At 38.3% G+C, this 14616-nt stretch overlaps 1 protein-coding gene across 7 annotated transcripts in view; it reads left to right on the top strand.

The window, feature by feature from the left end:
• The window catches only part of plch1 (phospholipase C, eta 1), a 229928-nt gene that overhangs the window by 91961 nt on the left and 123351 nt on the right, over positions 1-14616 (top strand). The window contains exon 1 of one of the 7 annotated variants that reach the window (XM_061973121.1): positions 2451-2721. The exons of the other annotated variants lie outside the window; for them this stretch is intronic. Within the exon in view, the coding sequence (XP_061829105.1) occupies positions 2544-2721 (178 nt within the window). The 5' untranslated portion in view covers positions 2451-2543. Of the gene's footprint in view, positions 1-2450; positions 2722-14616 lie in introns of those variants that run through there. 7 annotated transcript variants of the gene reach the window in all.

Below are 14616 nucleotides of genomic sequence, written 5' to 3'. Positions count from 1 at the left end.
ATTTACTACTTCAACATTTCTTGCTCGATTTAAACAATTCTAACACCAACCAATTCAGCTCATTCAGGACATTCATGCTCCTAATAATTTTCAAAAAAATCCCGCTTACCCCCAGAATTCCCAAATTTCCAGAAATTTTCCATCAAATAGGACATTTTTCCAAGTTGCACAATTCCCACATTTTTCAACCTATTCAAACCATTTCGACATCAACACGGTCCACTCATCCTGGACTTTCAAACTAACACTTCCCCAAGTTCCAAACCAAATTCCGGTTTTCCTGGAAATTCTAACTCTTCAACATTCAAACCATGAAGTTGTTTTTTCTTAACTGGAAAAATTTCCGGTTTTCCCGAAATTCCAGGAATTCTGTAATGCCATTTTTCATTTAAAAATGTTATATTTCAACATTTCTCAACCGATACGAAAAATTCCAACACCAACCAATTCAGCTCATTCAGGACATTCACGCTCCTAATCATTTTCAAAAAAATCCCGCTCTCATCCAAAATTCCCAAATTTCCAGGAAGTTCCCATTGAAATTAATGGGACATTTTTCGAAGCTGCACAATTCCCACATTTTATAATCCGGTGCGGCCTATGGTCCAGAAAATACGGTACTCGAAACTGCTCTCCATATGATGTTTTGTACCAGTGCAAACTACAACCTCGGTGAGCATTCTTATATTTGGAAAGGCTCTTGTATTGCATTCAATGGATTGTGCAGGTGTGCCTAATATGTACTAATAAAAATACATGAACTGCGGCATTTTTTTGTACAATGGACAGATGGTTTGCAGTTTGCCGCCTCACATATCCTCCATGTCATGTTGTTAGAGGCGGTGCATTATCATGGCTGTTATGTCATACAGTAGATTATATCCCCTTGCATCCCGCTGGCTGACCCTAATGAGCGCAGCTGAGAGCAGGAGACTTCTCCGCACATCTGCCACTCTTTATCGTGATCGACACAACAATAAACACAGCATGTTGCGGACGAAATGTGTGCATCAGTCAAGGGAGGAGAAGGGAGGCAGGAGAGCTCAGTGGACAAAGAGGTAGATGGGTGTGTGTGTGTGTGTGTGTGTGTGTGTGTGTGTGTGTGTGTGTGTGTGTGCGTGTGTGTGTGCGTGTTCTTGTATTTCTACCCTTCTGGAGATGTCAACAAGGAAAAGTACCTTCCATATGACGACCGGTGAACAAGTTAGGACCAAAATCATGGTCCCAATACGGAAAACCATTGCGTCTAATAGAGAATGTCTCAATTGCAACCCCTGGTGGTGAAATCTATCAAAATTAGGGTGGACCCAAAAAGGAGGGATTTTTCAAATCAAATCAAATTGACTGTGTGTCGGTTTTAAAAGTGCTCCCCTATTGGCCAACATATGTAAAAACAAGTGTGTGTAAAAAATTGAAATGCGCTCCCTTGAATTAAATTAATTAAAAAAATAAAATAAATATGTATGTAGAGACATACTGTAATAACTTGAAGTAAATAATGAAGATTAAAAACAATTACAGACCAAAAAAACAAAAAAACAAATTGACTAAAAGCAGTCTTTTTCTCACAATGCGTCAACTTTTTTGTTATAAAATTGGGAACAATTTCTCATATTCTTTCTGTTTCTGTAATATTGCAATATTTTCTCGTAAAAATATTATTTGATGTAACATTATTACTTTTTAATGCAAAATGGCGACATTTGTCCTATAAGATTCTGACTTTTATCGCAATATTGCCACCGTTTTTGTTGTTCTTGTAAAATAGTGACATTTGTTGAGTAAAATGATGACCTATGTCATAATTTTGCCAAAGTAAAAATTCAAATTTGTAAGTTTTCTTATAAAATTGTGACTTTTGTCGAGTACAATTACGACTCTTTTCATAAAATTGCCCGAATTTTAAGCATTTCTTGTAAAATTGCGACTGTTATTGAGTAACATTCCAACTTTTATCATAATATTGCACAAACGTTCAGTTTTTCTTGTAAAATTTTGACTTGCGTTGAGTAAAAAGGACACATTTTATTATAATACTGACAAAATTCTAAGTTTTTCTTGTGGAATTGTGACCTTTTTCTTGTGAAATTCCAACTAATTTTCACAACAAGCCTTTTTATATTTGCATAGTATGTGTATATATGTGTATGTGTATATCATGTTGTAAATACAAATCTTTATTTATCTAGAATGGGTGGTCCTAAAGAGGTAGGTATTTTTCGGGGTCTCAAAAAGGTAACAAATACAAGAATGTGTGTGTGTGTGTGTGTGTGTGTGTGTGTGTGTGTGTGTGTGTGTGTGTGTGTGTGTGTGTGTGTGTGTGTGCGTGTGTGTGTGTGTGTGGCGGAGGGATGAAGGTGCTGACACACATCAGAGCATGAGGGATGAGAGCGGGGACTTCATACAGTAGCTGCTGTTAGACCCTTGAAGCGATGGTCCCTCCATCAAGATAGTTTTTTCAGGTGATATAGCCACAGGTGTCACACCAGTACTGAACTTACTTGGAATTCCTTTGGACAACTTATTTTCTTGTATTAGCTAAAATGGAGGAATTATATTTTTCCCTTTTTGGTCCCACTTTGCCTAAAGTTCCATCCACTTTGATTTACGGTTCTGCGGAAAAATCAGCGGCGTTGACTGTCGCAACCCTGCTGGCGCGAAACGTCGAGCACGTCAACGGCATGCTGGCTGCACCCCAAAAGTGCAGAGTGACACTAATGGGTGAGTTCATGGTGTTTGTAACATGTTCTTGTTTGGAAGCATCTGCATAGCGTGCATCCTTCATATGTGATTGCTATTTGGGTACAACAATAGGGACGCCTGCATCCAGTGCCAAAGCTCAATATCTATCATATTTAGTAAACAGTGTATCTGGGGGCCGGTATATTTAGGAACACTACTACAAAACCTCACAATAATGTCTGATTGAATGCTAAAAACGTTATGACAGACCGCCTTAAAAAAAGGAAATAGAATTTTCATTTTTTTTTACTGAATGAGACACCCAGAATGTACATGAAAATAAAGAATGTGGGATTTACAATATTAACTATGAACGATAAAACACTGAATATTGACAACATATGAACGTCACACCCCCTATCCATCGACATATTTTACGACCAGCAAAAAATGCAACAAACAGCGAAATATGAACGCGAACGGTAAAAAAAAACCCACCTACAATCTGATACATCTGATATATCACTAAGCTTTAGAGCTTTGTTGTAAAAATCTCCTTCAGCGTCTGTCCTTGAAACCCGCATTTCAGGCTGGCCGCTCTGGAAAAACTCTGTGGAAACGCTCCCCACCCACACTGCTTGGTGCCTCGTCTGAGTTGCTGTGACTTAGATTACCATAGTAACTAATTAGATGACTATAGTCACTAATTAGATGACCATAGTAACTAATTAGATTACCATAGTAACTAGTATTAGACTAGTTACTATTACTAGTTACCATTAGACTGTACAACTCCTCTCTGGGGGGGAAGGGGTGTACTAGGATGACAGGGGATGCAAAACAATAACAGTGCAATACTTTTTCATAACATGGTCACTACTGCCTAGTTTCTCTTGTTATATTCTTATTTTACTGTTATATTGTTATTCTCATTGTTGCTTTTTATTTTTATTAATATTTTTCTATTTTGTTTCCATTTATACCCCCATTATTTACTTTTTACTTTTTAAATTTGATCTCAATTTTGTACACTGCTGCTGGAATTTTAATTTTCCTGAGAGAACTCTCCTGAAGGAATCAATAAAGTACTATTTATCTATCTATCTATCTATCTATCTATCTATCTATATCATGCAAAAGCGCAGATTCTAACCATTGAAATACTGTTGTATAGTTGGGGCGGTATAGCTCGGTTTGTAGAGCGACCGTGCCAGCAACTTGAGGGTTGCAGGTTCGATCCCCGCTTCCGCCATCCTAGTCACTGCCGTTGTGTCCTTGGGCAAGACACTTTACCCACCTGCTCCTAGTACTACGCACACTGGTTTAAATGTAACTTAGATATTGGGTTTCACAATGTAAAGCGCTTTGAATCACTTGAGAAAAAGCGCTATATAAATGTAATTCACTTCAATTCACACTAGTTCAAGACTTATGGTCATTTGAAAACATCACTGCACATCATAATGGCAGCTACAGTTTCCATCTTAAAGGTCAAAAAAAATTATTTGGGAATGTCCGGTGGGCCAGATTGAACTGGCCTTAATTTGCCCAGGTCTGTTTAAGAGGTTGCACTTTACAGTGGTACGCATCAAATATGTATCATATAAATACATTTTACGCCGTGACAATTGCTTTCAACTAGTGCTGTTGGATGATTATATTTTTATTTAGGGTGGCATGGTAGAACGGCCGTCCAGCAACATGAGGGTTCCTGGTTTGGTTCCAGCTTCTGCGTTCCTCGTCACAGCCATTGTGCCCCAGGGCAACACGCTTCACCCACCTTGGTCCCAGTGCTAATTGGCAGCCATGGTTCCCGTCAGTCTACCCCAGGGCAGCTGTGGCTACAAACATAGCTTACCACCATCTACGTGTGAATGTGGAGTGAATAAATGATGGGGTCTCAGTTCTCTGTGAAGCAATGTCACTGTCTAGAAAAGCGCTATATAGAGTCTAATCCATTATTATTATTATTATTAAATTAATCACATTTTCAAATTTTAATTATTCATGATTAATCACTTAATACTCACTTGCATAATTTAAATTACCGTCTTTTTCGGACTATAAGGCGCGCTTAAAATCCTTTCATTTTCTCAAAAAACCGACAGTGCACCTTATAACCCGGGGAGCCTAATGTACGGAATAATTCTGGTTGTGCTTACCGACCTTGAAGCAATTTTATTTGGTACATGGTGTAATGATAAGTGTGACCAGTAGATGGCAGTCACACATGAGATGTGTGTAGGCTGCAATATGACGCCAGTAAACACCAAAACTTTAAATGTTCCATTGAAAATAAAGAACATTACACGGCACTCAAAAATCTGTCAAAATGTTTTAGTATGACTTTGATGGATTGTCGGCCCATTACAACTAACGTAGTCAGAGATACAAGTATTACTACGGTGTGTGTATACGGACCGCACAATGGCAGCCATTAACAGACATTTTCTGGCGTTTTGTTTCACAATATTATGCAAAAGCAACTTTTCTTAACTTCTGGTACCTGCTGATGTGTATTTGGGATCTGCATAAGTCCTGAAAATGTGCGCATATCCGCCACTGTAGTCCGTGTCGACGCCGCAGTCGATAACCTTCTTTTTCTCGGTATTCTTGTTATTGGACAATCATCCTCTGCTGTTGCCATTTCTAATATAAAGTAGCTTAAAGTACTAACTTACATCTCGCCATGAAAGCGGTAAAACATACCGGTGTAGTGAGTTTACATTATTCACCCAAGGAACTTTAGTTATTAGAGTCAGAGCAAAGGGTGGCTATTTTGAAGAAACTAGAATATAAAACATGTTTTTAGTTATTTTACCTGTTTATGTTAAGTACATAACGCCACGTGTTCATTCATAGTTTTGATACCTTCAGTGACAATCTACAATGTACAGTCGTGCTCATAAGTTTACATACCCTGGGAGAATTTATGATTTCTTGGCCATTCTTCAGAGAATATGAATGATAACACAAAAACTTTTCTTCCACTCATGCTTAATGGTTGTGTGAAGCTATTTATTGGCAAACAACTGTGTTTACTCTTTTTGAATCAAAATGACAAAAGAAAGTACCCAAGTGAAATGGCTGAAATCTTTGCTGAATCCCTCATTTTCCACTTCTTAATCAGTGTTTGAACATTGCTGATTGGCATTCTCAATTCCTTGGATATTTTTTTATACCCCTTTCCTGTTTTATGCAGTTCAATTACCTTTTCTCACAGATCCTTTCACAATGCTTTTGCCTTCCCCATGACTCAGAATCCAGAAACATCTGTGCAGCACTGGATGAAAGACGCAATGGTCTGTCAGAAGCCCAGAAACTCACTGACCTTTTATACACACACATTAATTACAAACAAACAGGTCACAGGTGAGGATTGGAACCTTGATTAGCCATTTAAACCTGTTTGTGTCAACTTTTGTGCATGTTATCAGATCAAAGTCACTGGGGTATGTAAACTTTTGATCAGGGTCATTTGGGTACTTTCTTTTGTCATTTTGATTTAAAAAGAGTAAACACAGTTGTTTGCCAATAAATAGCTTCACACAACCACTTAGCATGAGTGGAAGAAAGGTTCTTTGTGTTATCATTCATATTCTCTGAAGAATTGCCAAGAAATCATAAATTCTCCCAGGGTATGTAAACTTATGAGCACAACTGTATATAGTCATGACAAAATAAAGAAAAAGCATTGAATGAGAAGGTGTGTCCAAACTTTTGGCCTGTACTGTACATGATTATTTCCATCATTGTTTGTGATCAATCACATGAAAAATGGACTGTTTCTAGTTCTGTTTGACAGCCCTACTTCCAACACAATAGGGCGTGAAAAGAGAGTGTCGAGTCGTAAACCGCTTACCTCATTCCTTGCGGATACCATTCTTCCCATTAATTATTTTTTGTGCATGACGTCACATTTCAATGTAAGACTCATTCAGTAAGCAATATAATAATGACAAGAACCTCCGAGTAGCACCACATTGTGTAAGTGGATATCAGGCGACTGTCTCCGCTGACTCTTTATTCTGTCTAGTTAACTCTAGTTAATGCCTTATAGTGTGTGTGTGTGTGTTGCATATTGAACATTTATTTTGCGCGGTGCTGCTATTTGAAGGCCAGAAAAAGGAGCAGAAGCTCATGTTTATGCATCCTGCAAGTATCCTCGTGACGAGTGCATCGCTCACTTCCTGCTATCTTTGATCTCGTGTGCGAGGCGAGGCGCCGCTCATTACCTGCAAGAAGAGGACATGTCTGATTTGCTGTGTGTTCTACCATCTGTCATATACTGTAGGTGCATTTGTGTGTGTTTGTGTCTCAGTTTGTCAACCAAAGTGAAAAGAAAATCTCCATTGAAAACATCAAACAAAGACGATTGTCCTTTTGGAGTACGACTTTAATTGTGTAAATGTTTATGTAAGCTACCGTCATTTTCCGGGCCTGAGAGTGCACCTAAATATAAGCTGCAAACAACCTAATTTTGTTTTGTACGTATATTGGCCGCAAGTGTACGCATTGAAACATGAGATATTTAATTTAAAAAATAATTACGGTAACTACCGCATTTTTCGGACTATAATGCGCACTTAAGATCCTTTCATTTTCTCAAAAACCGACAGTGCGCCTTATAACCCTGTCAGGTTCAAACACTGATGACATCTATTAAACAAGACAAGAGGCAAAGAATTAAACAGAGACAAAATTCAATTTGGACTCAATATTGAGGAGAGTCGTCTGTACACTGTACCCTTGCACAGTATCTCAGCACGCTCTGCCAAAAGATTGCACGCCTCCTTCTTTTATTTTGGACCCTCCCCGACCACATGGCCACCGCTGTTTCCAAAGGACAAAGGTCGCAAAAAGTTCACAGAAAAGTTCTTAAACAATTCACAGAAAAGGTCAGTTCAAAAAGAGTTTGTAAAATAGTTCAAAAAGAGTTCGTAAAATACTTCAAAAATAGGTCCATAAAATAGTTCAAAAAGAGTTTGTCTGGAAATTGGGCAGATCCGGCCATCTCTCCGCTTTAAAAAGTCCTTGGGTTAGAACAATATCTTTCTGTTGATTACCATACATGAGAGAAAACAGAAAAACCCTTCGTCTAGCTTTCCCCCTACACAGTGGAGTTTTACGAGCCTTACTCTTGGTAGGTTTCAAAGACAGCTTTTGTCTTCTCACCAGACCCTCAATGTAACACAAAGCTTTTGTGATAATTTAGAAACAATTATTCTAACATACCCGGTGCTCCTAATGTACGGAATAATTATTTTTGTGCTTACCAACCTCGAAGCAATTTTATTTGGTACATGGTGTAATGATAAGTGTGACCCATAGATAGTAGTCACACATACCTTCTGGTACCTTCTTGTAACTGCTGATGTGTATTTGAGATCTGCATAAGTCCTGAAAAAGTGCGCACATCCGCCATTGTAGTCCGTGCCGATGCCGTAGTCGATAAGCTTCTTCTTTTTCACTATCTTCTTGTTATGGGACATTCACACTCTTCTGTTGCCATTTCTAATATAAAGTAGCGTAAAGTTCTAACTTGGAAAAGCTAAAAACTACCAGTGTAGTGGGTTTACATTATTCACCCACAGAACTTTAGTTATTAGAGAGTTCCGGTTGGACGTTTTTTTCACATTTCCGGAGTTGTTAAACGAGTGAGCCACGAATGAGGAGATGCTGCTCCGTTATGGATTGAAGTAAAGTCTGAATGTCATTAAAACAGTTAGTTTCATCTTTTGACACTTCTTCCACCCCCGTCCTTGCACGCTACACCGTTACAACAAAGATGATGGGGAGAAGACGCTGTTGAAGGTGAGCCACGTAAATAAGACCGCCCACAAAACGGCGCATCCTGAAGCGACTGTCAGAAAGCGGCTTGAAGATGATCTGTAAAACATCATCTATGCAACATTTTGACCAAAGAACCACCATTACATGTTATGTAGACCACAAGGAAGTGTTTTACATTTAGAAAAAAAATCATAATATGACTCCTTTAATGCGCCTTATAATCCGGTGCGCCTTTTGTACAAACCCCGTTTCCATATGAGTTGGGAAATTGTGTTAGATGTAAATATAAACGGAATACAATGATTTGCAAATCATTTTCAACCCATATTCAGTTGAATATGCTACAAAGACAACATATTTGATGTTCAAACTGATAAACATTTTTTTTTTTGCAAATAATCATTAACTTTAGAATTTGATGCCAGCAACACGTGACAAAGAAGTTGGGAAAGGTGGCAATAAATACTGATAAAGTTGAGGAATGCTCATCAAACACTTATTTGGAACATCCCACAGGTGAACAGACAAATTGGGAACAGGTGGGTGCCATGATTGGGTATAAAAGTAGATTCCATGAAATGTTCAGTCATTCACAAACAAGGATGGGGTGAGGGTCACCACTTTGTCAACAAATGCATAAGCAAATTGTTGAACAGTTTAAGAAAAACCTTTCTCAACCAGCTATTGCAAGGAATTTAGGGATTTCACCATCTACGGTCCGTAATATCATCAAAGGGATTCAGAGAATCTGGAGAAATCACTGCACGTAAGCAGCTAAGCCCGTGACCTTCGATCCCTCAGGCTGTACTGCATCGACAAGCGACATCAGTGTGTAAAGGATATCACCACATGGGCCCAGGAACACTTCAGAAACCCACTGTCAGTAACTACAGTTGGTCGCTACATCTGTAAGTACAAGTTAAAACTCTCATATGCAAGGCGAAAACCGTTTATCAACAACACCCAGAAACGTCGTCGGCTTCGCTGGGCCTGAGCTCATCTAAGATGGACTGATACAAAGTGGAAAAGTGTTCTGTGGTCTGACGAGTCCACATTTCAAATTGTTTTTGGAAACTGTGGACGTCGTGTCCTCCGGACCAAAGAGGAAACGAACCATCCGGATTGTTATAGGCGCAAAGTTGAAAAGCCAGCATCTGTGATGGTATGGGGGTGTGTTAGTGCCCAAGACATGGGTAACTTACACATCTGTGAAGGCGCCATTAATGCTGAAAGGTACATACAGGTTTTGGAGCAAAATATGTTGCCATCCAAGCAACGTTACCATGGACGCTCCTGCTTATTTCAGCAAGACAATGCCAAGCCACGTGTTACATCAACGAGGCTTCATAGTAAAAGAGTGCGGGTACTAGACTGGCCTGCCTGTAGTCCAGACCTGTCTCCCATTGAAAATGTGTGGTGCATTATGTAGCCTAAAATACCACAATGGAGACCCCCGGGCTGTTGAACAACTTAAGCTGTACATCAAGCAAGAATGGGAAAGAATTCCACCTGAGAAGCTTAAAAAATGTGTCTCCTCAGTTCCCAAACGTTTACTGAGTGTTGTTAAAAGGAAAGGTCATGTAACACAGTGGTGAACATGCCCTTTCCCAACTACTTTGGCACGTGTTGCAGCCATGAAATTCTAAGTTAATTATTATTTGCAAAAAAAAAAATAAAAGTTTGTGAGTTTGAACATCAAATACTGTATGTTGTGTTTGTAGTGCATTCAATTGAATATGGGTTGAAAAGGATTTGCAAATCATTGTATTCCGTTTATATTTACATCCAACACAATTTCCCAACTCATATGGAAACGAGGTTTGTATGAAAAGAGACCTGAATAGATCCGCTCATCGGCAGTGCACCTTATAATTCAGTGGTCCAGAAAATACGGTATTAAACTCTTGAATCGTTGCACACAAAACAGTGAACTTTTGGCGAAACATGCACCTTATGCTATTACTTCGCTGACAAAATAAAACACTTGGTGGTGCTGTTATTAAATGCCAAGGTGTGGGACTTCATAAATTGGATTGAGATGGACACTGATCGTCAAACTTTGGTATGTGTGCCACTAGTGCAGGTGTCGGCATCCCAAAATGTTGTTATATTAGTCTTATTGGACCAAAAATACAAAACAAATCTTCATTGACAGGAATGTTGTATTTTAATTTTTATTCTACACGTTTTTGCAGCATTGGAAATCATTAGTAAAATGGAGGCTTCTCACAGGATGAGGTAACTCCTGGAAATTACTGGCCCAGAATGGTGTGTGTGTCCAAGTATCACAGTATAGTATGTAAAAAAAACAAAAAAACATCCATCCATCCATTTTCTACCGCTTATTCCCTTCGGGGTCGCGGGTGGCGCTGGAGCCTATCTCAGCTACAATCGGGCGGAAGGCGGGGTACACCCTGGACAAGTCGCCACCTCATCGCAGGGCCAACACAGATAGACAGACAACATTCACACTCACATTCACACACTAGGGCCGATTTAGTGTTGCCAATCAACCTATCCCCAGGTGCATGTCTTTGGAGGTGGGAGGAAGCCGGAGTACCCGGAGGGAACCCACGCAGTCACGGGGAGGACATGCAAACTCCACACAGAAAGATCCCGAGGCCGGGATTGAACTCACGACTACTCAGGACCTTCGTACAGTAACAATATAACATTGCAAATAAATATACAGTATAGAGAAAATGTTTACATGTAAAAAAAAAAGGATATATAGTATGCATATGGTTTGCAATGAAAGATGCCAATAAGTCATGTGTAAAGTAAAGTGTCAGTAAAATTCAAACCGATGAGGTGTTTGCCATCTCAACGTTATCTTCATTGTATCAGTGAGAGGATCAGCTTTGTTCAATCAGGTCGACATCTTGTCCCTATTAAAACCTCTTTGAATTTCCTGCCTCAAAGCTTTGATGTGCTATTTGTGCTCGCTGCCGACAGCAATAATTAAGATGTATTTATTTATTTATTTTTTACACAAGCACTACACAGACGTTGACACAAACACACAATAGAAAGTGTTCTGTCATACGTACGTTAACCTTATTTTACCTGAAATCAACAGGTCAGAACATAAAAATACGTAATTTTTCTTCCTTTTAAAGGTGAAAAAAATATGTTTTCAAACTTTTCTCAGATTGAAATATTGGGTTGACGGAGAGAAAATAGATTTTTCAAACATAATCTTGCAAAGCGGACTATGTCAATGTGAAGGTTAGCATGGAAGTGGATAATGCAATCATTAGGTTGTGTCATGTTTTGTTTTGTTTTTGACTCCCTCAGTTCCTGTTTTGAGCACCCCTGCGTTTGTGTTTTAGTTGCCATGACTGCAGATTGTTTTCACCTGCCTCTGATTAGTGTTCGGGACGCTCACCTGCTCCTGAGCACTAATCAGTAAGCTACGTACTCCCTGCTTTCTTATTTGGCTTTCTCATTTGCTTCTGTGCAACAAGTTACGTTGATTTACCTTTGGATTCCTGAGCTAAGCTTAGCCATAGGTATTCCATTAGCTTAATGGACATTAAATAATTTTCTTACCTGCACCCTGCATCCAGAGTTCCATCTGCATCTTGGGAGAACGATCTGCGCATCACCATGCGACCAGAGCGTAACAGAAGAAAGCCAGCCTGAGTGTGGCGAAAAGCAGGGAATAAGTAGCTCTCTGATTAGTGCCCGGGAGCAGGTGAGCGTCCCGAACACTAATCAGAGGCAGGTGAAAACAATCTGCAGTCATGGCAACTAAAACACAAACCCAGGGGTGCTCAAAACAGGAACTGAGGGAGTCAAAAACTAAACAAACATGATCCGGCCAGCGGACTTGTTTTCATTGAGGGCCACGTCGCAGTTATGGCTGCAACCAGAGGGCCGATTTTAACAGTGAATAATTTATGGATTTGCCTATGCATTTTATTATTAAATATATTTTTTACGTACTCTGTAAAAAAAAAAAAATGTTACAGTAAAATTCTGGTCACCATTTTTAAAATGTAAAATCTACACATTTTTTAAACAATATATTGCAGTAGATGGGAAAACAGTACCCACTGTTTATTTACCATTTTAAAATGGAACCACAGTTATTTTACTGTAAAATACTGGCAGCTTAGTTGCCAGAATTTTACTGTAAAATTTAAGGTAGTTTTTTTCAACATATTACTGTAAATAGAAAAACAGTACCGCAGTTATTTTTTAATTCTGGCAACTGAGCTACCGTTTTTTTTTACCGTAAAATAACGTGGCACCATTTTTCCATTTACAACCGTAGATTTTACTGTATAAAAAAAAAAAAAAAGGCAGTGTAGTTGGCAACATTTTATAGTAAAAACAGTGGTAGAGTTATTTTCAATTTACAGTTTTCAATCGAATATGCTGTAAAAAAACAAAACATCGTAATTTTAACGTAATAATTATTGTCCTTTTTACAGTGTACAATTAAATGGATAACTTGCTTTGAAAGCATAAGTCAAGCAGATATTGAAATATTTATTTTTTATTTTAACAAATACAAATGTGTGGAAACTATGGTTATACATTATTTGTTGCAATATTGCATAATATTAACATTTATAAAGGTATGCAATTTCATGTAGTGCATATATATATATATATATATATATATATATATATATATATATATATATATATATATATATATATATATATATATACATTTGTCAAAATGGAAAGAACAAATACATTTGGTTCGAAAAGATAAGGTACTTCATTGATGCATAAGTGAAGTGTGAAGTGAGTTATATTTATATAGCGCTTTACTCTAGTGACTCAAAGCGCTTTACATAGTGAAACCCAATATCTAAGTTACAAGAACGCTGCTGCAGATGGTTTTCTTTTTTGGTTTTATTTGCATTAATCTGAATTGATGTTTATTACCACATTGATCGTAATATAAGACAACTGTAAATATATATTTCAAACCAATTTTTCTGGCTTACTGCCCAGGGACTACAGATTAGCAACTACGGTATATACTGTGCTATAAACTGGCTCTTTTACAGTCTGTATAGTACAGCCCTAACCAAAATAAGGCCCGCGGGCCACATGCGGCCCGTTATGATTTTCAATCTGACCTGCCGGACGTTCTACATAATTTTTTTTAGACCTTTAACATCAAAACTGTGCTGTTTTTAAATGACCGTAAGTCTTGAACTATAGAAAGCATTTCAATAGTCGAAATCTGCGCTTTTGGGTGTTATAGGAGTTATTACGGTTAGAACCTTTATTTAGCCAGATAAGAAACCCATTGAGATCAAGATCTCTTTCACAAGGGTGACCTGGCCAAGAGGTCAACAGCACATGTCACAGAGCAGTTTCAAAAAAGTTATACGTTGAGACATACATTTTGAAATACATAAAAGAGAACTGTAAAACAATAAAGATTTACACCTTTTAAAAACACAGGCACTGTACAAAAAGTCTCTTGCTGTCTGTCCCTCAGGACAGAACGGAAGTCTCCAAATGGAAGTAATTTCAGTTTCGTCTGCAATGCATTCTATGCCATAGGGGCAAAATAAGTCTGACTTCATATACAGTTGACAGTGGTGGGTGAGACTACGACAGCCAGTAACAAATCTTAGTGCTGAGTGGAAAAACAGTGTCCAAGGACTGGAGGCATTTAGAAGAAGCACTAAAATAAAGCACGCCTCCATAATCAATTACGGGCAAGATAGTCGCTGTCACCAATTTCTTTCTGACGTTAAGAGAGAAGCAGTTTTTATTTCTAAACACACTACGTCACAGCAGCTCAGACCAGGAACAAAGCAGAGTGGGCGGAGTTTGTTTTCAGAGCAGCCAGCCCGAAACGCACGTGTCAGAAACGGATGTGGATGCAGATTTTTATGTGATAATATATCATATTGTAGGTGTTTATTGCACTTTGCATTCATATTTTCCTGTTTGTTGCATTTTTATTGTGTTTTGCTTGATTGTAAAAGATACACAACTATGGAGGAGCTGGTCTGAGAAATAAAAGAGGAGTGATGTTCATATGTTGTTGATATTCAGTGTTTTATTGTTCATAGTTAATATTGTAAATCCCACTTTCTTTATTTTCATGTACATTTTGGGTGTCCCATTCAGAAAAAACTGTAAAATTCCATTCCGTTTTTT

This window comes from Nerophis lumbriciformis, linkage group LG17 (assembly GCF_033978685.3).
Source record: "Nerophis lumbriciformis linkage group LG17, RoL_Nlum_v2.1, whole genome shotgun sequence".
NCBI classification, from domain to species: Eukaryota; Metazoa; Chordata; class Actinopteri; order Syngnathiformes; family Syngnathidae; genus Nerophis; species Nerophis lumbriciformis.
The sequence above is the reverse complement of the archived record's forward strand: the minus strand, read 5'-3'. Positions and strand labels throughout refer to the sequence as shown.